Here is a 25,024-nt window from a genome sequence, read left to right as displayed (position 1 = left end):
ACTTCTAATTACATTTCTATGGGGTTTTTCTTATATTTCCATAAATTTTGATCAATTTTAGGTCTATCGATATTTTTTTTCCAAAATATTCGTTTATATATCTCTGATATATCCGTAAAATCAAAGTACCGATATATTCATAATTACCGATATTTTCATCCTTGGTTACACCTCTTTCACCTAACAAGAAAGCACCCAAGAGACACCAAACAATGAGCACAAGAAATGCCACAGCCTCCTAGTTAAAACACCGTGGATGAAGATGTGGTTTGATTATTTGTCAATGAATAGACCCAAGCACCACCACTTAACTGAAGGCAACACTCTTCTCCTTAGATGGTTCACAATTAAAATCTTTCCCCAAGCAGCCTCCGAAGTTGAAATCCACTTGTGGGTACCAGTGAAGGGCTACACTTACTCTGTTGGAAAATGGTCTCTAATTTCTGATACTAACAAGCAATAGAAGGATTTAATGGAAACTTCCCATGGTTAGTAAGCCTTTCCACTAACCCATCTTCACAATCCTTGAGCAATATGTTCCCTTGAACTTCTAACTTGTGTCAAGCTTCAATACTTCGGATGAGAAATTAATCTGTAGGATTATATGAATAGAAATTCAAATTATAACCATGTAAAATTGCTTAACATTTTCTGCCCTGTTTTAGATGAAAAACAAATGGCATAGAAAAAATGCCAAAGGGGGGTGAAACATTATCTTCTCTGTCTTAAATTGTCTATAAAAGAAAGTTGGTTAGGACTGGATCGAAGAGCCTCTGTTTTAAGTAATTTTTATCAGTTTCTTACTTATGACTGAATATGATTGGTATTTATAATGCTGAATGTTAAACTTTCATGAGTTGGGATTAATACGATTGAAATCTGAGTGCAGGTAATTACTCAGTTTTTAAAAATGGAGACTTTGCTTGATGACAGTGTTGACCAGACTATTGAATTACAGATTGAAAGGGGTGGCACATCCTTAACTGTAAACTTAAGGGTGAGATTTGCTCTTGCTTATATTTTACTTTTCCTTTGTTAAATTTACCATTATATGATATATTTGCTTTCTTTGGAGAAAAATATGTGGTGTTATCCTGAAAATCTTAAAACTTTTAGGAGATGACCCAACATTATTTATCAGACATACTAATACTTAACAAGATGTGAGTGTATATTTCATATTTTTATGTGATAGAATTTGCTTGTGGTGCCAAAATCAAGTTTTGATTTGGATCTTATCATATCTATACTTGGGCTGACTGAGGAATTGGTTTGAACAACTTTACCCTTATTTAGGTACTGATGTTGTTTCAATCATCAAAATTTCTTGACCCATTGGATTCCAGTATGAGCTTATCAGTAGATACTTGGGAATGGTTGTGATGGTTAATGAAGTAAAGTATCATAAATTGAATAGGTTTAGTCTTCTTGAATAAGGTCAATGGCTGCAGGTTTCATGAGCAAGAGTGATTAGGTGTTAGTGCAGGGTATCCATGGTATAAGGATGACTGGTAAATACTATAATACTAATAAAACATTTCGTATTAAAGGCACAAGTTTTAGAGGCTGAAAGTAAGATATTAGTTGCATGCACCTAATAGTTGGCAAGTAGGATGGTCAGATGACAACAGGTTCCTTATCATATAAAATCCTTATGTTCTTTTTAAGTATCAATCTTCAGTGTGCAAAATAAATTATGTAATATTAATTTTCATTGCTGGCTGAACTCAACCAGAACTCAGTACTACACTGTATGGCTGTATAAGTTTCTGATGTAATAATTTTTTTAGGGAAAAATTGAAAAACAAATTTTAGAAAAGGGACAAATTTTAAGATTGTGCTTTTTGATGAGCAGTTGTATCATGGTTGTGTGGAAGAGTTTTAGAAAAGGAGTAGAGAACATCTGATAGGCTGTGGTATCCTTGCTGTTTGGATCTAAGCCTGAGGAGGTATGGTTCTGGGGTTAGCTGTAAGTAAAGAACTTGCTAAGTGGTTTTGGCAGGGGGAGTTGGCCTGTACTCATTATGAAATTCTGTTATCTGAAGCAATTATGGATTGCACAGTGATGAGTGGGATGTTAAAACTATGGTAAGGAAGTTGCATTACTGTCCTTGGGAAGCTCTTCTAAGGCTTCCATGATTTCATATGTCATATTTGATGCCTTGTTGGTGATGGACTGAAGATTCCATCTTTGCAGGAGTTGTGAGAAGATGAACTGCTCTGTTTGTCTTTCCCTCATCTCTATTGCACTTGAAGGGGTAGAGGCTCTTCCATTGCTTGTATTTCTTTATTTTCGTCTAACTCTATATGACTATATCCAGGAACTTTGAAATCTGGTGAAACTTGACTAATCATAAAACTGATCTTTTGTCCCATTTGCTTTTTTCGAGAAATTTTATGTTTCACCTTCTTTCCCACATTTGAGTGCTGGTCCTTGGATCCCACAGTTCCTTTTCCTTCTTGATCTTTCATCTAATTTTTCTCTAAGAGTAATACCCCAATGCTTTTTTCTTTCGTTCCTCTTTTCTTGTTTGGGATGTACTTTTGTTGCATCATCTCTATTCTAGTCACCTTTTGATAAATCACTCTCCTTCCGAGTTTATGCATAAAAAAATTATGTCTCAACAGGAAATTGGATTGGGAAAATATGGGGAAATTGATGTAAAGTCTCTTGTTTGCTCTCTTTGATGATCAAACTTTTGGTGGTTGGCATTTTGAGACAAAGTAGTGGTTCCAAATGCTAATAGGTAGCAAGATATTTTTGGAGGGCCTAATTGCTTTATGTGGTGAATTTGGAGTGAGGGATTAGGAAAGCTTTTGAAAATATAGTGCATATTGTAAAAATTATGAGGATATCTCAATGGTGGGCTTGGAGTCAAGAGGTCTAGTTTTCTTGAGTCTGTGGATTTCCTATGTTGAGAGTTAACCTCTCCCTTTTATAGCTTTTGTATACTTCACATGTATATGGGCTCTCCACTTTCTTGGTTCTTTTGAAACATGATTATCTTGAAAAAGGTTTAGCCCCGTTCTTTTTTAATCAATTATTTCAAACTTTAAGGTGGCTAGGTGCTTAATTTCTTTACCTATTTTTCTTTTAATGGAATAATGATTCATGAAATGTAGAACAAATATAGTTATCTCCTTTGAATTTTCAATTGGAGATTTGGAGAGTTAAGCTTGTTGTTACTTTTGAATGGTGCAAAGCTTTGTGGCCGGGAGGAAAAAGGAAATTTGTGTCTTTTGTTTTGGGAGGAAGAAGGGAGGAAACACAACAGTTGGAGAAAAGTGTTGATTTTAGATTAACTTTAGAGGAGAGGGTGACCATTGGTGAATAAATGCTTTCTCTATAAAGATGAAAAGGAATCAATTGATCACATTCTCCTTCACTGTGCCAAATCAAGGGTTATATGGCAACTGTTATTCTCCTTCTTTAGTGTAGTTTGGGTGTTCTCTTCCATAGTCTAAGAGACTCTTTGAAGTTGACATGGTTCCTTTGTGGGAAGGAAATAGAAGTTGTTATGGAGAGCAACTCCTTTATACATTTTTTAGATGATTTGGAAGGAAAGAAATTGAAGTGCGTTAGATTAGGATGAGTTGTTTGTTTAAAAGGTGAAAGTCATTCTTAGGTAACCTTTTAGTATGAGTTAGGTTGTATAAAATGATTTTGTAGATTTGTTGCGATTGTACTAAGAGAGAGAGAGAGAAATCTCTTTTGGATTGCTGTTTGGTGTCCATTGTATATGTTTTGTGTGCTTTGGTGTATTGCTTTCTTTCTATATCTATAAATTTTATTGATTAACTCTCTTTTGGCATTGTTGTTTGGCGCCTGTTGTATACATCCTATGTACTTTGGTGTATTGCTTTATTTCTGTATCTATACCTTCTATTACTTAACAAAATAAGCATTTTAGGCTTGCTTTGGATGCTTTTAATGATGAACACTTCTATCAAACCCCATTTCTTTTTTATGTTATTAATGTTGCTGATGGACTCAAATAATTTTTCCTTATAAGACATAAATTGATGATCAGCATTTTAACATCTTAAAACTCCTTCAATGCTATCCATTTGGTCCTGTCATCCATCCTAGATGCGAACATTTACCTATTTATCGAGGATCTGTTGTTTACTTCACTAATTTTTCTGGAATAGTAATGTTAATATCCTACTTAAATGTGGCTTCAGGTTCAGGATCTGCACTCAATAACTCCTGATTATTTTTTGGAAGTTAGTGGTGCAGTAATACACCCTCTTTCTTATCAGCAGGTTAGTTGTGTTTTGTTGCTTTCTTTATATTTCACATCACAACATTTTAATCAGAGATAATTTTCGTACAAGGAGCATTGATTGGGTATGATTGGATGGCATTTCTGGTTGGTTACAAATCAATTAGGAATTTAGGCAATTATTTGGTAGATATACTCAATATTGCATATTGCGTGCTTTTCATATGGATGCTCTTTAATAAGGTGACTTGCGATAAATTGACAATAAAACTTTACATAAACTATTTAGAGTCAGCTACATGAACCAGCCTTGTGTTCTATTTAGTGTCATATTTCCTTAGTTTACTATGTCTTATATTATAGCCTTAGTCTATGTTTTGTTAGACTACTAGCCAAAATGGGGTTTAGTCAAATGTGCATCAATTGGATAAAATGGTGCATATCTAGGCTAATTTCTCTATACTAGTTACTAGAACTCCATCTGGCTTCTTTTAGAGTTTGGGCTTGAGGTAGGGTGATCCCTTATCCCCTTATTTATTCATTTTTAAAATAGAGGCTCTTAGTCGAATCTTGAGTAGAGAAGAGGAAGAGAGCTTTTATTTCGGGATCCAAGGTTGTTGGAAGGGGAGAGAAGGGGACGAAAGTGTCCTATCTTTTGTTTGTTGAGGATACCCTATTTCTCTTTGACAACAATCAAGAGCAATTAGAATATTTTAGTTGGGCATTCATGTGGCTTGATGTGATCTTTGGATTAAAAATTAATATGGAGAAAGTGAGCTTATTCCTATAGAGGGAGTAGAGAATGTGGAGGGATTAACTTTTGTGTTGGGTTACAAGGTGAGGAAGTTGCCCACTGCCTACTTAGGCCTCCTATTGGGAACTCCTCATTAATCTTTGAATGTGTGGGATGGTGGATGGTGTCGAAGAGAGATTTCGTAGAAGATTGGCTATGTGGAAGAAGTAATATCTTTTAAAGGAGGGAGACTTACTTTGATCAAAAGCATGTTATCTAGTCTTCTAATCTATTTCATGTCTTTTTCCCCTATTCCATGATGGGTAAGTTCAAGGCTTGAGTAGATCTAGAGAGATTTCCTATGGGGTGGTGAGACCTTAGAGAAAAGACCTCTCTTGGTGAATTGGTTCATTGCTTCTTTGGAAAAAAAGGATGAGGGCCTTGGTATTTGTAATCTTTCCACTTTAAAAGAGGCTTTGCTTAGCAACTACTAGAGTTAGAGATTTGCAATATAGAGAATCCTTGTGGAAACATGTGATAGTTCAGAAGTTTGGAGAAGTGGAAGAGGGATGATGTTCATGGGGTGTGCAGGATGGCTATAGGGTGGAAGTGTGGAGGACAATCATAAAAAGCAGGCCTCATTTCAAAGTTGGGAATGATTGGAGGGTACAATTTTTGGAAAGATAGATGGTGCGATGATTTGTCTTTGGAAGAGTCCTATTTGCTGTAATTCTTTGTGGCAACCACTAAAGATGATTGGGTGGTAAAGACATGGGAGTAGGTTGGGGAGGAGGTAGATGAAGTCTTCACTTCTAAAGATAGTTCAATGATTGAGAACTTGAGGAAGTGAAAATCTTTTTAAGGAAATTGCGTTCTTTCTCGATTAGAAGAGATGAGGAGGATAAATTGAGTTTAAAGGAAACTAAGTGTGACAAGTTCTCTATTAGATCCCTATATGAATCCTTAGCCAGGCAAAGTAGAGAGTGCTCCTTGTAGTCATAGTGTGGAATCCTTTGGTTCCAACAAAGATAGTCTTCTTTGCTTGGGAAGCGACATGTGGAAGAAATTCGACACTAGGTCAACTCAATAGGAGAGGATGAAATTGCTGAATAGATGCTACATGTGCAAAGGTGATAATGAATCGGATGATCACTTGCTTCTTCATTGTACCAAAGCAACAATGTTGTGGCAGTTGCTATACTCTCTATTTGGAGTGGTTTAGGTGATGCACTCTATAATTAGAGGAAACCTTCTGTGTTGGCATGGCTCATTCGTGAGGAAGAAGCAAAAAAAGGTTTGGAGGGCCTCTTCCTTGTACTTGTTTGAATATTATGGATAGAAAAAAAATTAGAGGTCATTTAATGACATCAAATAGTTGGACCAAACAATCAAATCTTATTTTTTGTTCATTTTTTAGTATTATGTTAAAGTGTACAAAAAGGACTATTGCATCCATGATAGACTTTGTAGATTTGTTGAGGTTCAAGGAGAGCGAATGGAGGTTTCCCATTTGTTGTTTGCGGATGATACTTTAGTTTTCTATGGGTTCTTAGGTTCAAATGACCTATTTAAGTTGGTTCCTTATGTGGCTTGAGCCATTTTAGGCTTGAAAATAAACATAGTCAACAAGAAGCTGATTCTAGTCGAGAAAGTGGAGTACATGGAAGATTTGGCTTTTGAGTTAAGTTGTAAGGTGGGAGATCTTCCATCCACTTATTTGGGTCTTCCATTGGGTGCCCTTCTAAATCAACGACGACTTAGGATGGGGTGGAAGAGAGGTTTTGTAAAGAGTGACAATGTGGAAAAGGTAATATGTTTCCAAAGAGGGGAGACTCACTCTGATCTAGAGCATTTTATCTAGTTTGCTTATTTATTTCATAACTTTGTTTTGGATGCTAAGGAAAGTTAAATTGAGGTTGGAGTAGGTGCAAAGGGGTTTCCCTTGAGTTGGCAATGCTCTATGGAGAAAGCCACATTTAATAAAGTAGGCTATTGTTTGTTCAAATAAGAGGAAGGGGGAACTTGGTAGTTAGGTGTCTTTCTTTGCTTAACAAAGCCCTTCTTTGCAAGTCAAGCTAGCGTTTTGCATTGGAAAGAGAGGCTTTCTACAAGCTAAACATAAGTGGGAAATACAAGGAAGATGAAGGGGGTGACATTCCCAACAAGTGAGGGGCAGGTATGGGGTTGGATTATGGATAGCTATCGGGAAGGATTGAGAGATTGTCAATAGTAGGGTCTCTTTTTTTTGTGGGCAATGGGAGGAGGTAAAGTTTTGGAAGGTAAGTGGTGTGGAGATGAGTGTTTATGTGTATCTTTCCTCTCTTTATTTGCCTTAGTTGCATCCAATGAAGGAGGGGTTTGGAATCCTTGCTTCTCAAGGCATCTAAACAATTGAGATATCATGATTGTGGAGCAATTCTTTTCAAGGCTCCACGGAAAGGCGATGAATTAAGGAGGAGAAGATAAGGTGATTTGGTTGGAGACAAACAACAGATTTTTTTTTTTGTCAAATTCCTTTACTTTGTTCTAGAGTTTGAGAGATCAATGCCTTTCTTAGTGGGCATTGTTTAGAGTTCCTTGGTTCTGTATAAGGAGTTTCTTTGCTTGGGAGGCAACTTAGGAAAAGTTTTGACCTTGGATATATAATGGCTAAAAAATGCTTCTTTTTCATATCTAGGAGGAAATCAATTGACCACATCCTTCTACATTAAGCTAAGATGAGGGTTTTGTGCCCACCATTGTTTTATCTTTTTGGAGTGTCTTGGTTGTTATCTTCCTCGGTTAGAGAGCCTTCTTAGGATGAATAACTTCTTTGTTGGGAAGAAACAAAAAAAGTGCAAGAGTAACTCCTTTGTGCATTTTTTGGATAATTTGGAAGCATAGTTTTAAAAGGCTCAAGGCGCACCAAGGCGCAAAGTAGTCCTGGAGCCTGAGGCGCAAGGCGCATCTAAGGCGCGGGCTTTAGTGAAGTGAGGCGCACCCTAATTTACATATATATTTTTATATAATATAATCAAATTTAATAATCATTTATTTGTCCTAAACACATAAATCATCAAATATCATCAAAAACTTCAATTTAATAAACAAAAAACATAAAAATAAAGAACTCCAAGCATAAAAACAAATCCAAATCCATATTGCTAATTGCCTAATACATATCCAAATCCAAAGTTTCCAAACCTAAAGGTCCAAAACATGAAATTTGTCCACAATTCAAAAACATCATTAACAAACACTTAAATCACAAATTTGTCCACAACAAGCAATCATCACTCCTCCTCTAAATCAACAAAATCATCATCATCATCATTTCCATCACCACATTTGTAGCCTTCCCCATCTTCTTCATCTGCTAAATCAACCATGTCTCCATCTTCATCTTCATCTATTAGTGAATAAGAAGGCAAAGTTCTAGAACTTGAAGCTATCCCCCTTGTTGGTGGTATTATGCTTGAGCTTGCTCTAGCTCTAGCTCTAGTATCAAACCTGGCCTCCTCAGCTCTAGCAGCTCTAGCAACATCACCCCATGTCAAATTGTCATCATCAAATACAAAATCATCTTGTGCACCTCCATGAGAATCCTCATCTTCCATTCTCCCTATCAACCATTCATTGCTATCATCTATATCTTTCAAGGAAATTGGGTCAATGGTGTTACGTTCATTGTATCTTCTCTTCAAGGCTCGATTATACTTGATGTACACCAAATCATTCAAGCGTTGATGATCTAACCTATTTCTCCTCTTGCTATGAATCTGCAAAAATTCATAAGCTCATAAATATATTTTAAAGTTTTAACTTTTAAATTACATTCAAGACTCTATTAGACTATTACTTGTAATTATTTTGGATTTGGTCACTCACATTTTCAAATATGCTCTAATTCCGTTCACAACCTGATGCACTGCATGTTAAGTTGAGGACTTTCATTGCAAACTTTTGCAAATTTGGAGCTGAAGCTCCATATGCAGCCCACCATTCAGCTGTAGTATAGATATTAACAATTTAGTGAAACAATTCACCTATTTTAGCAAAAATACAATCTAATCATTTAAATAAACAAAACTAAATAACTAACCTGGTGCTCTAGTCTTTCTTGTCCTAATAGCTAACTCATTCCCGAATAGTCCTTGGGCATTTGTGAACAAACTCACTTCGGCCACAACTTTTTCTTGCTTAGCAGGGTCTCTTGTTAGCCTTAAGATGCATTTATACAAATCACTCATAATCTCGACATCATGCTCTATTTCTGGCTTATCATAGAAGAATTCCGGGTTCAAAAAGTACCCTGCTGCATGCAAAGGCCGATGAAGCTGAATCTCCCACCTCTTATCAATGATGTTGAAGATTTCTTTGTACTTCTCTTCATTTCCATTAAAACTTCTCACAATTGCATCCTTAGCTCTATTCATGGCCTCATAGATGTATCCCATAGGAGCTTTTTTTTCATCATCAACCAAACGAAGCACACGAACTAGGGGACCCGAAACCTTTAAGCAAAACACAATAGTGTTCCAAAATGAAGGCATTAGAACTATGTTGGCTATAGTTTTCCCCTTCTGCTCTTTTGCCCATTTACTATCTGACCAATCTAAGCTTGTAAACATCTTCCTCAAATTGTTTTTTTGTTCATGCAATCGCGATAATGTGATGAAAGCAGTTGCAAACCGAGTCTTAGCAGGCGTAAGCAATTCCCTTTGTCCAGTAAACCGCCTCATCATGTTGAGTAGCCCTGAGCGATTATAAATATACCCATTTAGTGATATAGCCCTCTCCAATGTCCTCTTGATGTTTGGTAGCTTTCCAATATCTTCCAACATCAAGTCAAGGCAATGTGCAACACATGGTGTCCAATACAAATGTGGGCGCTTTAATTCTAACAACCTCCCTATATGAAATTGTAGATAATAAATTTACATAAGTTCTCAAGATAAATAATTCAAATTTTAAAAGTAAATAAAAATTCAAGAAATAGTATTTATTACCTGCCATCACATAACTTGAGTGATTATCTGTTATAACTTGAATAACATTCTCCTCACCAACTTGCTCTACCCATTTGTCAAGTAACTCAAACATCTTTTCTCCCGTCTTAATCATTGAAGAAGCATCAATGGATTGCATGAACATGGTTCCCTTTGAACAATTAACCAAAAAGTTCACCAAAGTTCTCTCTTTCCTATCGGTCCATCCATCCGACATAATTGAACATCCATTTTTCCCCCATTCCACCATATGATCTTTCATCAAATCTTTTGTGAGAGCCAATTCTTTCTTAAGGTTAGTAACTCTTACCTCATGAAAAGTTGGTCCCTTCATACCCACACCATATTGGCCAATAGCCTCAATCATTGGTTGGAAACTCGGATATGTGACTGCATTAAATGGAATAGCAGCCTCATACATCCATCTTGTGATAAGCATGCAAGCTCTTTCTCTTGCTTCCTTTTTGTAGGCATCATTGATGGTAGTTTGATTCATCTTTCCACTCTTTCGATTTTGAACAACCATCTCTGCATTAGGAGTGAAAAAATGATCCATAGGACCTTTTTGTCTTGGTTTTTTTGAAGAAAACGTCCCACCACCACTTCCTCCTCGGTTACTACCTCCACTAGAAATGTTGGTGACATTCGTTCTACTATTAATCTCCTCACCAATATCTTCATCTTCCAAACCAAACAAATCTTCATTAACATATTCGCTCCCCATATTCATTTGCTCTTTTTGATTTTTCTTGGAACTCATATACTCTTCCATTTCTTCTCTAACATGTTCCGGACATTTTCTACACTTTTTAGCATTTCTATATCCACCAACAAGATGTTGTTTGTGTCTATATATGTCTCCTTTGGTTACTTTATCACAAAAAATGCATATGATGGTGTTCAAATCTTTTTCATTAACCAAACGACCATATTTCCACCCCGAATCTCTTCTTCCACTTGCACTAGAGTCCACTTGAGTTTCACTCTCATTATCCATCTTGCAAACAAATTATCTATACTCCACAATAAAATAATTATAATTAAATTAAGAAAAAAAATTGAAAAAAAAATGCATATCACATTAACAACAAATATGCATGAGAGTGCTTTTTATTTATTTATTTTTATTTTGTAAAATTTTTATGTCAAAAACTCAAAATATAATATTTATATTTAAAAAAAAAAAAATTACCAATGAGAGTTATGAGATAAGAATGGAAAAAAAATGCAGAAAAGTGAAGAAAAAAGAAAAATACTGAGGTCCGGAAGGTATGTGACTATTTCCCCTTTATTTTTCTCTTATTTTCCCCCTATTTTTCTTCTTCTTTTTCTTCTTCTTCTTCACTTCTCTAGCACGGAAGAGGCTAGGGCAATGAATGGAGTGGTCTTGGGTTGAGAGAGACCAGAAAAGGGGGCTGGATGGAAGGAACAGGCCAAAACGGCGTCGTTTTGGCCTGTTTTTTTTTTTTTCTAAAGAACAGGGTCCAAAACGACGTCATTTTGGTCCCTGTGCACTTAAGTGAACAGGGTCCAAAACGGCGTCGTTTTGGGCTCAGAAAATAAAAAAAAAATTTAGGGCTCCCCCCGCGTCTCTGCAACTCGACTGGAGGAGGAAGAAGAAGAAGAAGAAGAAGAAGAAGGAGGAGAAGGAGGATCGCGTACCTGGTCGGGCTGTCGGAGGCGACTCGGGCGACTGCCTCGCGCCTTGCTGGAGGCGAGCGCCTTGCGCGCTTAAGCGGCGCCTTCGTGAAGGGGCGTCGCCTCCCTTCAGGCGAGGCGCCGGAGGGTGGCGTCGCGCCGCCCCGAGCCTAGGTGTGCCTTAGGCGCGCCTTTCAGAACTATGTTTGGAAGGAAAAGAATAGAAGATCGTTTGAAAATGGAGGAGCTTTTTGACTGAAAACTGAAAAACATTTTTCTCTGTCATTTGTTGTCTTGGACAAAGTTATAGATAAATGAATGTCCAATGTCCTTAATTGACTTTGTTGATTGGTTGGGTTCTCATTGAAGGAGGGAGGGAGTAGTTTTTATTTATTTTTTTATTTTTTTATTGTCCCTCTTTCTTTTTGCTTGCGCCTTTTGCTGGCCATTGTATACATCCTATGTATTTTGGTGTACTTGTTTTGACTATCTTTTTATATAATACTCTCTTTATTTACTTATCAAAAAAGAAAAAAAGGTAGACTTCCTTGTCTAGAATTTTTGTTACCCATTACTTCTCATGCTTCTCTTTCCCTCACTCATCCTCCTCTCTCTCTTGCTCCTTCCTTTGCCGCTCTCTCTCTTGCTCTCTTTCTATGCATGCCTCCTAACCATTTTCTATCCCTCTTTTGTTAAATGGGATTGCCAACTATTTTAAGGGAAATACAAATCAAGAGAAGAAAGGTGGCTTTCAAAAAAGGGTAGAGAATTTAGAAATTCCTTGCTAAATTCATATATTAAGATTGCATGTCTTTTATCCCCATGAGACTTCTGGCCATGAGGCTATGCCATGGGATGGTGCTAGGCACAAGGGTGTGATGTGGAGCAATTAAATGAAAAATACAAATTGTAGGAATGAAAATATATAGAATAAATTAAACAAGCAACACAAACAACACAAATGACGTATAACAAAAAAAGGCATATAGAAAACATAGAACTCGGAGAGACTCATATCCTCTATCACGCACTTCACATCGTCTGTCGTTGATACAAGAGCTTGGTCTTTATCTTCATTGAGAATATTTTCTACAAGATCTTTCCTTTCAGTTCTCTCCAATTAGCTAGCCATGTCTCTTCTCTTCAATGAAACTCATATGACAATCTAAAACCCCATCTAAAGTCAAGGTTGTTGCGTGGCCAGCAGCCAACAAAAAGGTTAATACCAATGATTCTTCTTCTTCTTTGTGGGCAATGGGAGGAGGGTTAAGTTTTAGAAGGGTATATGGTGTGGGGTTGAGCCTTTGAGTGTTTCTTTTCTTTCATTATTTTCCATAGCTAGTTCAAAAGAGGCATGGGTGGTAGATTTGTGTATTCAATCCAGTGAAAGGGGTGCTTAACTCCTAAGTACTCTAGGTGTCTAAATGGTTGGCAGATTGAGATTTTGGAATGTTTCTTTTTGAGGTTGCAAGCTTAGGTGGTGAATGGGGAAGGAGAGGATAAGGTGATTTGGTTGGAGACAAAAGTGGAACTTTGTTCGTTAAGTCTCTTTACTTTGGTTTGGAGCCTAGGAGATCAATGCCTTTTCTAGTAGGGGTTGTTTGGAATGGGTGGGTTCCACCAAAGGTGAGTTTTTTTTTTTTTTTTTTTTTTTGGCTTTGAAGGCTTCTTAGGGAAAAGTTTTGACTTTAGAACAACTTCAAAGGAGAGTTGGATGTTGTCTAATTGATGTTTCTTTGTCATATTCAAGAGTTAATTGACCACATTATGCTGCATTGTGGCAAGGTGAGGTTTTTGTGACCACTTTTGTTCTCCCTTTTTGGTGTTTCTTAGGTGTTTCCTCCTTCGGTAAAGGAGAAGATTTGTGTATGATTGTGATGAAAAAGATTTTGACTTTACAGTTCTAACAATTTATTGATAGGCAAATGAATAAATAGATTAAAGATTTCCTCACAAAGAGAGCACCTTAGAAATAGGATCCTTATGCACCTTAGAAAGATTTCCTAATTGTTCGAAAGCTCGTTTGTTGTGGCAGTTTATCTTTGCACTCTTTGGTATCTAGTGGGTGTTGAACTGTTTAGTTAGAGAGGTTCTTCTGAGTTGACACAGGTCCCTTGTTGGTAAAAAGAGGAAGAAGGATTGGAAGGCTGCTCTGTTGTGTTTGTTTTAGGCTTTATGGCGAGAGAGGAATAGGTGTGCTTTTGACAACTTTGAAAGCATGGATCAAACAATTAAACATTCTTTCTTGTATCTATTTTGGGATTGGGTTAGACCGTATATTGAGGGTGATTCTTTATCGTCGTTAGACTCTGTGGATTGGGCAGACTCTCGGTAGGGCGAGGTAGTGGGTTTTTGTGTCTTTGCGCCTTTTTTATTTTTTGTTTTCTTTGTATACGGTGTGTATACTTTCTTTCTTTTAATACAATTCTTATTTACCTATCAAAAAAGAAAAAAAAAATGTATATACGATTCTATAGATTTTTTACGTGCCTTTTGCGGTAGCTTTTAGTGGCACATTCTTGTCCCCAACTTTCTCCAATAAAGGATCACTTGGTATCCTTTGTCTAGGGGTTTCTAGGGCATGTGCTAGACATGTATTTCTTTTGATTGAGTGTTGTGTTGTAATCTCTCTCTAGGTTTGTACAAAATAAAGCCACTAATTTACAAAATTGATCATAGTAGCATTAATTTTTTCCTCCTGCATTGCTATCTTAGCCTTTCTCAAGCATGCATATATGTATTTTTGTGTATGCAGATCTTTTTGCTTACCTTTCATTCTCTTTTTGATTTTTTCCACCTCTTAAATATCATATTTCTATCACCAAATCTCCTTCTCTCTCATTCCCTTTATATCCTTTTGGCTTGAGGGATTTCTTTTGCTTTTTTTTTTTTTTCACACTATGAGGCCTTTAATTTTGCATTAGTCTCTATTCATTATCACTAAGGATATCATGGGGGCTCATTCTTCATATAATTTAATATTAAAAAAAAATTCCTGAACTTAATTTTATTTAATTATATAGTACTTGGTATTAATTATGTTTGAAGTACCCCTTCTTTCTCATTTCCATGAACATCATGACTTATTTATTGTTGTTCAATACACAGGCTAGGAATTTCCGTTTCAATTGTGGTCTTGTATATGTTACAGAACCGGGGTATGTTTATTCTGTTCCAGTCATGAATATTTATATCATTGGATTTCACATTAGTTAGTCTCATGTAGCGTACCATCTGCTACATATATTAATTACTTTGGATTGCATTGTCTGTGTTTATTACAAACCATATATATGATGCAATAAGTGAGACTTTGGTTAAACTATATGATTTGATCTTTGTGGGAAAGTAAATAGTAAGAGAAGAGCACCAAACTATAATGTTGGTTAACCAGTATGGCTGATGCTCTTGATAGACACAAAGAAAAATGGACTACATACCTTTCTAGACTTGATTACTTATTATTTACATGGGTGACACAACTTTGAAGGATTTACCAACTCATAACATAAGATAAATGTGGATACATACCTAGGAGCATAGTTGTTAAAAACTTATGATACACGATAGGATACAACGATATGATACATTCTTATGGAAATGAATATGTATTGCAATCCTTATTTTATTTTATAGTGTATACTACGATACATACATGATACTTGATATTACAGTACAACGATGCATACATCTTTAACTATTTTCTACAATTTTTTTTTTTTAAATAAATTAATTTTTTTAATAAAAAAATTTGTTATATTGATTCTTTAAAATATACTGAAAGATTAAAAATTGATCATAAAAATGAGAAATAGGTAAAATAATCTTATATGACAAACTACATTCTTGTTGTTAAATGCTATATTAGAAGTTAAGTAAGTTTATTTTTGCAATGAATATTAGAGAATTTTCCTTTGAATGGTTTGAATGTTGACAATGAAAATAATGGTGATTAGTGAATAAAATTTTTTACTCAATATATTAGTTTTTTTTATTTCTTTTTTGGTGGAAAAAGAATGATGACAAACTTGACAAGTTGAAACTTTGAAGATGACACATAACAACATCTATATATATATATATACACACACACATACATATATCAATTAACAACACAATAAGTGCATATTGTCACGGACTTAGTCCTTCACTAAGCTCGTGCGGCACTTAGGCAAGTCAAGACGCTTGATCTTGTTAAGTCAGCTTTGCTCCCAATGCTTAGCTTGCTAGGCTAAGATGCTCACGACTCGAAATCTTAAGAAGCTTAATAGGCAACTCTTTAAAGAATGAAACTCTTATTAACTCAAGGAAGCCTTTACAAGTTCTTGGAAGCTCACTTGCTTGGTTAGGAAGTGATTTGGGTGGTGCCTTGGCCAAATGAGGGTCTCACCTATTTATAGGCACCAATGGAACTCTCTGGAACCTTGGAGGGTTCCTTACAAATCAAGAGTATTCTAGAACTCCCTACGCTAATCTATGTACAACCCTATGTACAAGAATATACAAGAGATCTCTAGAATTCTCTAGAAAGCCTTGGACTCCTCTCATACCTTCCACCATAGTGTAGAGATGTGTGGACATCTCTAGGCATCTCTAGAACCTTCCACACTCTTCCAACCAATGTCTTAGTGTAGATGGCTCTAGGAGTCTCCAGAAGCTTCCCTCCTCTTATATAAGCCCATGAGGAGGGTCATTTGAAGCATCTTGTGACAATGTGCCTAGCTAGAATTTGGAACTAAAAATCATAGCTAAAATTTGAAGAGTTTATTATTATGGATTATCTGATAAATCTATATATTAAAGTCTGATTTTGTTAATTTGAACTTGTCAAAACTTTAACATTTAATGTTTTCATGTAATATAGTATAATTTATCTCTTTTGATCCTAAGGTCTTCCATAAAAATGGTTATATATAAGGCACTCTTTTCTTTCTCTCATTCAACCATACTTTTTTGCTAAACTGATCTAACTTCAACTAGAGATGAATTCCAAATTGTAACAACAAACTCCTTTAAGATAACATCATTTATGGGAACACAAGAAGTATTAGGTGAGTTAGAGAAATGGAGTGCTCTGAAGTGGAGAAGAAGTTCTTTGAGGTTAGGTTTGAAGGTATCTGGGGGGTCCTTGGATTTCAGTTTTGGAGAGAACTCCAAGACATGCATTCTCGGTGGTTTTTGAAGAGGAGGAAGTAGTATGGATTTTGAAACTGTTGAAGAAAGCTGTGGAGTTGAAGGCAAATTTGGGTTTCATACAGAAGTTTAGGGGCAGATTGAGGACTCATCTGATGGAAATTTGTTTTAGTAGCAGAGGAAGATTCATTAGAATCTTGGAATTTGTCACAGGCAGAAAAACTACCTTTTTTATTGTTCTTGAAGGTTTCAAAGGTAGCGGTTTGGAAGCCCTTATGAAGTCAATCTCGTCTGTGGTGGAGCGGCATGGTTTCGTTGTTTCTGGAGTAGTGAAAGTGAAGGCAGTTAATAAGGTGAGTTTGTGTGGGAGGTCAAGGGATCGTTCTTATGCTAGAGTTGTTGATGAGAGTGGCCCAAGGAGAGGGGCTCTCTCTCTAGTCGGGAAGTGGGCTAGGGCTGTGATTTGTGAAGGCCGAGAAGCAATTGAAGATTGGGGTGTTGCAGGTAAGGCTCTTGCAAGGTTGCTAGGGGTGAAGGGAGTGATCTCCATAACACCTTTTACAACCTCCAAAGGTATCTTTTTTGTGGATTTAGTAGAAAGAGCAGAGTGGCTTCAGGCAAGAAGAAGAGTGTTTGGGCGGAGAGGTTTGGTTTGGAGCTTACGGAAATGGTCGCCGAGAGAAAACACTATGGTTCTTGGAAAGTTCAGAAGGGGGTGGTTAGAATTGTGGGGTCTCCTGTTCCATCTGTGGAATGAAACCCAGTTACGGTTCATTTTGAAGAGTTAAAGGTGGATTGGAATACTTTGAGGCTAGTAGATTTAACAAAGGCTAGAGTGAAGGTAGAAATGAACCTTAATGTGGTGTTGCCAACGTTGTTGGAGGTGATTGATGGTGCCTGGTTTTTGACTGTTGCAGTTTCAGTTGTTGGAGGGGAAGAAGATGAACAGCTTAAGCCTGTGTTGACTCACTGCAGAAGTGAGTTAGCTTCGACGGGAGGTGGTATGTGGCAATATCCGTTGCAGTCTAGGAGGACACATGGTGAGGCTAAGACAAGCGAGGGAAACAACTGTAAGCCACCATCTCAAGTCTCCATTTCAAATTTTAATGGGATTACAAACTGGGCTGATTTCTCAAAAGAGGAGGTGGCCCATGCCGTAGGTGATCTAGGCCCATTTGAGGAGGAAGACCCAAGTCTTCCCAAAGCCCTTCTGGTTAAGTCATTTGAGGCTAGGCTTTGTGAAGGCAAGGCTTGCACCGGTGGTAGCCCATTTCACGGTACCAATCTTGGGCCTTATACCCCTGTCTTTGATAAGTTGGCCCATTTGGATGGTATTAGGGGGAAGGGATGCTGCAACACTTTCAAGGTGCTGGAGATCTCGGGGGAAAACACTAAGGAAGCTGCGATAAAGCGTCTCAGTTCCTCTCTTTGTGCGTCGATGTCCTTTCTTAGCTCCTGTAGGAAGGGGGGCAATAGTTGGGTGAGGAGTTTGCCGCTACCTTATTCTTTTGGAAAGACGTTAAACTCATTGGATGGGGGTGTTGCAGCGAACAGGGGTTCTTCTCTTCAAAAGATTCAGAGGTCTTTGGAGAAGCTAAGGGAAGGATTGTGCCCAGTTTTGTCGTGTTCAAGGGATGTACCAGGAGGGGCTGAGGTCAGTGATGGTGGTCAATACTGTGAGAGTCAAACCCAGGTACAAACTTCGACTCCATGCTCCATGGTTAAAGGCTATGTCTTAAAGGGGGCTTTTGATCTGGCTCTTTCTACCTTACCCCCCACTATTGCTTTGCAGTCCCGTGGTCTGAAGATGGCTTCTTTGCCATTACCTTTTAACTCTTCATGTTATCCTTTTTCATCGGTGGCCGATCCTTCAAGGGTTAATAAGTCTCAACTTGCTTCTATTGGGGTTGCGTCTAGTCCTAAAGGTGTGGTGTCCTCAAAAGTCAAGCCCAACCAAGAGTTAGAGGGCAGATCTTTTCATAGCTTATCACAAAACAACCTTAGTGATTCTTTTTCTCTAGTGAGGTGTTTGCTAGTGGAGTCATGTTTTCCTCAAATGGAAGATTTCGAAATTGAAGGCATCTCTCCTTCAAAATTGGCTTCCATTAAGCTGTTGGGTTCAATTAGTGTCAAGATTGTGAAATACAATGAGAATGGAGTTCAGTTAGCCAAAAACAATTGTTGCTCTGTGGTAAAGGTTTACTCCAGAAGGAAGAAAAGATTTTCTTCCTCTGTCCTTAGACATTATTAGGCTCGATGGTCTTTTGGGTGGTTTCTGGGTTTTTCTATTGTTATGAAAATCATAAGTTGGAATGCTAGAGGTCTTGGATCCAGAAAGAAAAGGATCTTTGTTGCAAAAACCCGGATATTATTCTGTTATAGGAAACTAAAAGGGAGTCTTGTGATAGGAGGTTTGTAGGCAGCGTGTGAAGGGTAAGAAACAAAGAGTGGGCAGTCCTTCCAGGTAGTGGGGCATCGGGAGGAGTGGCAATTCTTTGGGACACTTTGAGGTTTAAGTGTACGGAGGTCATTTTAGGATCCTTCTCAGTAACAGTAAAGCTGGAGTCAGAGGATGATGGGTCTTTTTGGTTATCTTCGGTCTATGCTCCCAACACGTCATAGTTTAGAAAGGATTTTTGGATGGAGCTTCAAGATCTTTCGGGCTAAACTTTCCTGAAATGGTGTGTTGGTGGGGACTTCAATGTCATTAGAAGATCTTCTGAAAAGCTAGGAGGGTCTATGGTAACCCTAAGCATGAGGGATTTTGATGACTTTGTAAGGGATTGTGAGTTGATTGATCCACCTTTGAGGAATGCCTTCTTCACTTGGTCAAATTTGCAAGAAAACCCCGTTTGCAAAAGATTGGATAGATTCCTTTTTTCTATTGGTTAGGAGCTTGATTTCCCTCATTTTGTCCAGGAAGCACTCCCCAGATCGACTTTGGACCACTGTCCAATTGTGCTAGTTACCAATGCATTTAAATGGGGGCTGCCACCTTTTAGATTTGAAAACATGTGATTGAGTCATTTAGAGTTCAAGCAGAATTTAGAGTGTTGGTTTGAAGGGTGGGAAGGTCACAAATTAATGAAAAAACTTCAGTTTGTTGAGTCAAAATTAAAAGAGTGGAATAAGGTGTCTTTTGGAAATTTAAAAGATAAAAAGAAAAATATTCTTTTGGACTTAGTGGAACTGGGTGAGAAGGAACAAGAAGGGATTTTTTTCTCCTGAATTGGCAGCTAGGAGGTCTTTAAGAAAAGGGGATTTGGAAGAGGTGTTGCTAAAGGAAGAGGTGTTCTGGAGGCAAAAGACAAGAATCAAATGGATAAAAGAAGGGGATTGTAATACTAAATTTTTTCATAGGGTGGCTAAGGGCAGGAGGAATAGGAGTTTCTTTAAATCTTTGATGTTAGAAGATGGGGTGATCTTAGATAACATTGAAAGCATTTCAAAGGAGATTAAGCGTCATTTTGGGAAGTTATTTTCCAAACCTTCAGGTGGGTCTTGGAGATTGGAAGGCTTGGATTGGTCTCCTATTTCTATAGAGAGTGCCTTTTGGTTAGATTGCCCTTTTTCAAAGGAAGAGATTCTCAATGTTGTGATGCTTTTAAATAAGGAAAAGGCCCCTAGTCCAGATGGTTTCACAATTGGATTTTATCAAGATTGTTAGGAGACGGTTAAGGATGACTTATTGAGAGTGTTCTTAGAGTTTCGTAATAATGAGATAATTAATCAAAGCACGAATGTTACCTTCATTGCTCTAGTGCCAATAAAGAGTCAAACAAGCAGGATCTCAGATTATAGACCCATCAATTTGGTTTACCAGTTTGTACAAAATGATAGTCAAGGTTCTTTCAGAGCATTTGCTTAATGTTCTCCAAGAAACCATCTATGTGACTCTAGGTGCTTTTGTTGAGGGGAGATAGATTTTGGATGCCGTTTTGATTGCTAATGAGGTGGTAGATGAGAAGAGGAGATCTAGAGAGGAAGGGGTAGTTTTCAAAATTGATTTCGAAAAAGCGTATGATCATGTTGATTGGGAATTTTTGGACCACGTACTTGAAAGAAAAGGGTTTAGTTTAAGATGGAGGTCTTGGATGAGGGGTTGTTTATCTTTGACAACTTTTGCAATCTTAGTGAATGGTAATGCTAAGGGGTGGGTTAAGGCCATCAGAGGTCTAAGACAAGGAGATCCCCTTTCCCCTTTTCTCTTCACCATTGTGGTTGATGTTTTAAGCAGGTTGGTTGTGAGAGCGGAGGAGAGAGGTCTTATTGAGGGTTTCGGGGTGGGTAGAAATAGGACTAGGGTGTCGCATTTACAATTCGTGGATGACACTGTTTTCTTTTCTAGAGCTTCCTTAGAAGAGTTGCTCTCGCTGAAACTAATTTTGTTAGTTTTGGGGCTTTTGTTTGGGCTAAGGATGAACCTAAATAAGAGCACTCTATCTGGAATCAACAGTACCCTTGACCAAACAGCTAAGTTGGCTTAGCATATTTTGCATATCTCCTAATATCGATTCAAGATATTGAGACTAATGTACCTCGAGACCTCCCTAGTCAGTGGCCTATATTGTGACTTTCAACCATGATTGAGAGGTAACTCTTTTTACTTCTGAACCAAGGCCAAATCTTGGTCATCAAAAGTAGGAGTTTCATTGATTTTCTTCTGTTCCTATGACCTTGAAACTGTTCTCCCTCCACTTCCATTGACTAACTCAGGGACTACTACCTGCTTGATGTGAATTTAAGGGGGAAAAGGCTATACTAGAATTGTTTCAATGCAGCTGTTAATGCTTTGGCAACCATAAAAATACATAGGCTGCTTTTATTGGGAGATTGGACATAAGGAGTTTCTCTAGGAATTGATAGAAGACAAAAGAAGGTAGCCCAGGTTCATGGGAGCTACACCTGCAAACAAGTCTTTTCTCTCCACTGGACTGTGGTACACCATTTATAATAAATTCAGCAGCAGGAGAGGCAACCTTATGTTTTCAAAAGCATTTCATCTTTCTCCCCTCCCTCCCCATTAGCCTTTGCATAGCTTGGAATGATAATGTGTGAACCAGTGGTGGTTGGTCAACGGTTGAAACACTGCAGATTTGATAGTTTTAATAGGCAAAAATCAATCATGTTAATAGCCCCTAAAAATTACTGGTGGGCAAACTATCCATATTTGAGTTAATGAATATAGATAAAAAAATTACATAATTGATTCATGTTGTCTTGAAAATCACACAACAGTTGGCTTGGCAGTGAAGTAGCAGTAATTTGCTTAGGAAGTTCTAGTAAGCGGACCATTGGTGAGAAAATTGAGGAAAGCCAATATTTAATAGCATCACCAGGATCTTAAAAGTGAAATTGCTTTAGCACTTGTGGTTGAGTTTCCTCCTGTGTGGGGAAATGAAGCAGAGCAGGTCAACAGGAAAGGGAAACTGGGTTTGTTTAGGATGATATTATGTTGGAATAATTATGAATAGGAATTCTACTTGGCTAGTTTAAACTAATAGTCATATTATGGATAGTAAGTCATTAATTAGCAAGTATGATTAATTTTTTCTAAATAATTACTATTGTAGTAGATACCATTCATGATGCAGAGATGCAGTAGTAAGTTACTGTTCACATAATTAGCACAGTAATGTTCATGATACTGTAGCTGCAACTATTAGAGACCTTGTGGTTGAGTTTCCTCCCATGTGGTTAAACGAAGCAGAGCATGTCAACAGGAAAGGGAAACTGGGTTCGATTAGGATGATATTATGTTGGAATGATTATGAATAGGAATTCTACTTGGCTAGTTAAACGAGTAGTCATATTACAGATAGTAAGTCATTAATTAAAGTATGATTAAATTTTTCTAAATAATTATACTGTAGTAGATACTATTCATCATGCAGTGATGCAGTGATAAGTTACTGCTCACATAATTAGTGCAGTACTGTTCATGATACTGTAGCTGCAAACCATTAGAGTTTTATTCTATTTTGTTTGGTTCTTTCCACTTATGTTTTAATCAGTAGGTGTTACATATGTAAATGGGTTGGGCTTTGAATTATATATCGATTTGAACTACTTCAAAACTTGCTAAGGCGACTAACCCAAGGGAAGTACCTTCAGCCTAATTTGCTTATGGAAATTAAATAAGAACCTTTGGCCTAATTGACTTCAGGAAACTTATATATAACACTGCTGATAAACTGTTTTGAGGGTAGAAAATTTGGAAAACTTGGGATTTTTTTTCTACAAGTACTCGTTTTAGAAACGGTCATACATACACACAAGACACAAACACAGGTATTGTCTTTTGCAAATGCAAGTTTTCTTTTAAAATGCTCCTCAACAGAGTCCCAAATGCCTGCCCTCTCACATACACTAATATTATCTTTTCAAAAGCAAATACGCACACACACACACACACACACAAGTATTGTCTTTCTAAAAGGCTAGTCTCGGTTTTAAACTCTTGAAAAAATTCCCAAATGGTGTTGGCCTTTTGCTTGCACACATACACATTCATATTGTCTTGTCAAAGGGTAAGTCTCCTTTTAAAATGCTCCTCAACAGAGACCAAATGGTGCTAGCCCCCAGATTGACTTTAGATCATACACCACCTCAAGGTATAGAAGAATCCACTTCAATTATAATTGCTGATCAGAGTCTGCCTTACAGACAGAATGGTATCATCAGTAAAAAGCAAGTTTGAGATCTCTATCCCCTCTTGCCCACACCTTAAACTCACTGGTAAAGCCTTTCTCCACACCTTTGATGTTGAAACAACTCAAAGCTTCTATCACTGAGACAAAGGGATAAGGAGAAAAAGGGTCACTTTGCCTAGGGCTTCTGAAGCTTTGGAAGGAACCAGTCATCATTCTGTCAACCAACACTTGAAATCTCATTGTGGAGATATAAAATTTTATCCACCCAATTCAGTTCAACCTAACCTCATTTTGCCTAAAACTAACTCCCTGTTAGCTTGGTCATAGGCCATGTCCAATCCACAAATCACCACAACCCCTTAAGCTCTTAATTCTGAGTCAATGACCTCATTAATGATAAGAATTTCATCCTGAATCTACTGCCCTTCCATGCAAGCTTTTTGCTGATCCCACCCCACCTTTTTAGTCTGTTAGCAAGGTTCTTGACCAACAGCTTATACATACAACTGACACAACTTAAAGACCTAAACTCCTCCTAAATCCTATCATTTTAGACACCAAAACAATAGAAGTAGCATTCAAGCTTCGGCTTAAATGATCTGTGCAAATTCAAATCACTAGGAAATCTTAGCACATCTCCTTGACATGTTGCCCCAACAACTTGCCCAAAAACCTTCATCAGCCCTCTCAGAGAAGCACTTAATAGAAACTGTAGTTAGGGCAAGTTGTAAGTCTGACATGGAGGGGCATGTAGTGGTAGCCTTTTTCTTCTTGATATTCTTATATTCAATGGTTAATTAGAGACAAAAGTAATTTTGATTCATTTTTAACCAAAATTTTTTTGTTTATCTTGTTTTTAGTTTATTGTTATTTTTGAGGATTGATTAATTCTAGTGAAATTTTGTTTCCCTTGGTGCCTGAAGGATTGAGTAGTATTATTCAGAATTATAGATTTGCAGTGTTTGGCTTCTGAAGAAGTTCTACTTTGTTTTTGGACAATATTTTATGTGATCCACAGGGGAATGAAGGCAAAAGAATTGAGTGTCTTCAGGACTATATTCCCTTTTGTATATTTTGTCACTGTCTTTGATTCAGTTTATTAAAAAAATAATTGGTAGTTGTTGATTTACCAATTATAGGTATATGCTCTTTAGAGCTGGAGTTCCTCGCCATGCCATCATTAAGAAGTTTGCTGGTGAAGAGATATCACGACTTGAAGAATTAATTTCAGTTCTATCTAAGTTGTCTAGGGGTGCTCGAGTACCATTGGAATATATAAGCTACATGGACCGTCATCGGAGGAAGGTATATGAGATGTTACCTATTATATATTTGTCACAAAATGGATTTGACATATCTTATCCTTTTGCATGCCCAAACTTCAATCTGCATTTACATTTTGTACCTTGTCACATAAATTGAATGAATATTATGCAATCTCTCATTTTTGCTTAAATTGAATGAAAATTGGTGATAAATCCCCTAGTCTTTTTCAGAAGGAACTATGGTGGGGAGTCAACCCTTATGTCTTTTCCCTTCTTTGCTACCTTCAAGTTTGAGGTGTCTCCCTGTTGCTGGGAAGTATTCTTTAGTGCATGACTCCCTTTTGAAGGCTTGAATTCCTCAAAAACTTCTTTTAATGTAAGGCATTGA

At 37.3% G+C, this 25,024-nt stretch overlaps 2 protein-coding genes across 2 annotated transcripts in view; one reads left to right on the top strand and one right to left on the bottom strand.

Annotated features, from left to right (window-relative positions):
- The window catches only part of LOC117931356 (protease Do-like 7), a 103,952-nt gene that overhangs the window by 60,594 nt on the left and 18,334 nt on the right, over nucleotides 1-25,024 (top strand). The window contains 4 exon segments of the mRNA XM_034852321.1: nucleotides 890-997; nucleotides 4,186-4,266; nucleotides 14,694-14,743; nucleotides 24,511-24,676. Of these exon segments, the coding sequence (XP_034708212.1) occupies nucleotides 890-997; nucleotides 4,186-4,266; nucleotides 14,694-14,743; nucleotides 24,511-24,676 (405 nt within the window).
- LOC117931357 lies at nucleotides 8,472-9,939 on the bottom strand. Its single transcript, XM_034852322.1, has 3 exons — nucleotides 9,041-9,939; nucleotides 8,827-8,945; nucleotides 8,472-8,717 (listed from the first exon to the last, which is right to left on the bottom strand). The coding sequence occupies exons 1-2, from the start codon at nucleotides 9,780-9,782 to the stop codon at nucleotides 8,842-8,844; spliced, it is 846 nt and encodes a 281-aa protein (XP_034708213.1). The 5' UTR covers nucleotides 9,783-9,939; the 3' UTR covers nucleotides 8,472-8,717; nucleotides 8,827-8,841.

Source organism: Vitis riparia, chromosome 14 (genome assembly GCF_004353265.1).
Source record: "Vitis riparia cultivar Riparia Gloire de Montpellier isolate 1030 chromosome 14, EGFV_Vit.rip_1.0, whole genome shotgun sequence".
Lineage (NCBI taxonomy): Eukaryota > Viridiplantae > Streptophyta > Magnoliopsida > Vitales > Vitaceae > Vitis > Vitis riparia.
The sequence above is the reverse complement of the archived record's forward strand: the minus strand, read 5'-3'. Positions and strand labels throughout refer to the sequence as shown.

Coding starts and splice junctions, on each gene's coding strand:
- LOC117931357 (XM_034852322.1), bottom strand. CDS start 9,782: ATGTTGGAAGATATTGGAAAGCTACCAAACATCAAGAGGACATTGGAG. Junction 8,946..9,040: donor AAGAAAGACTAGAGCACCAG/GTTAGTTATTTA, acceptor TCTATACTACAG/CTGAATGGTGGGCTGCATAT.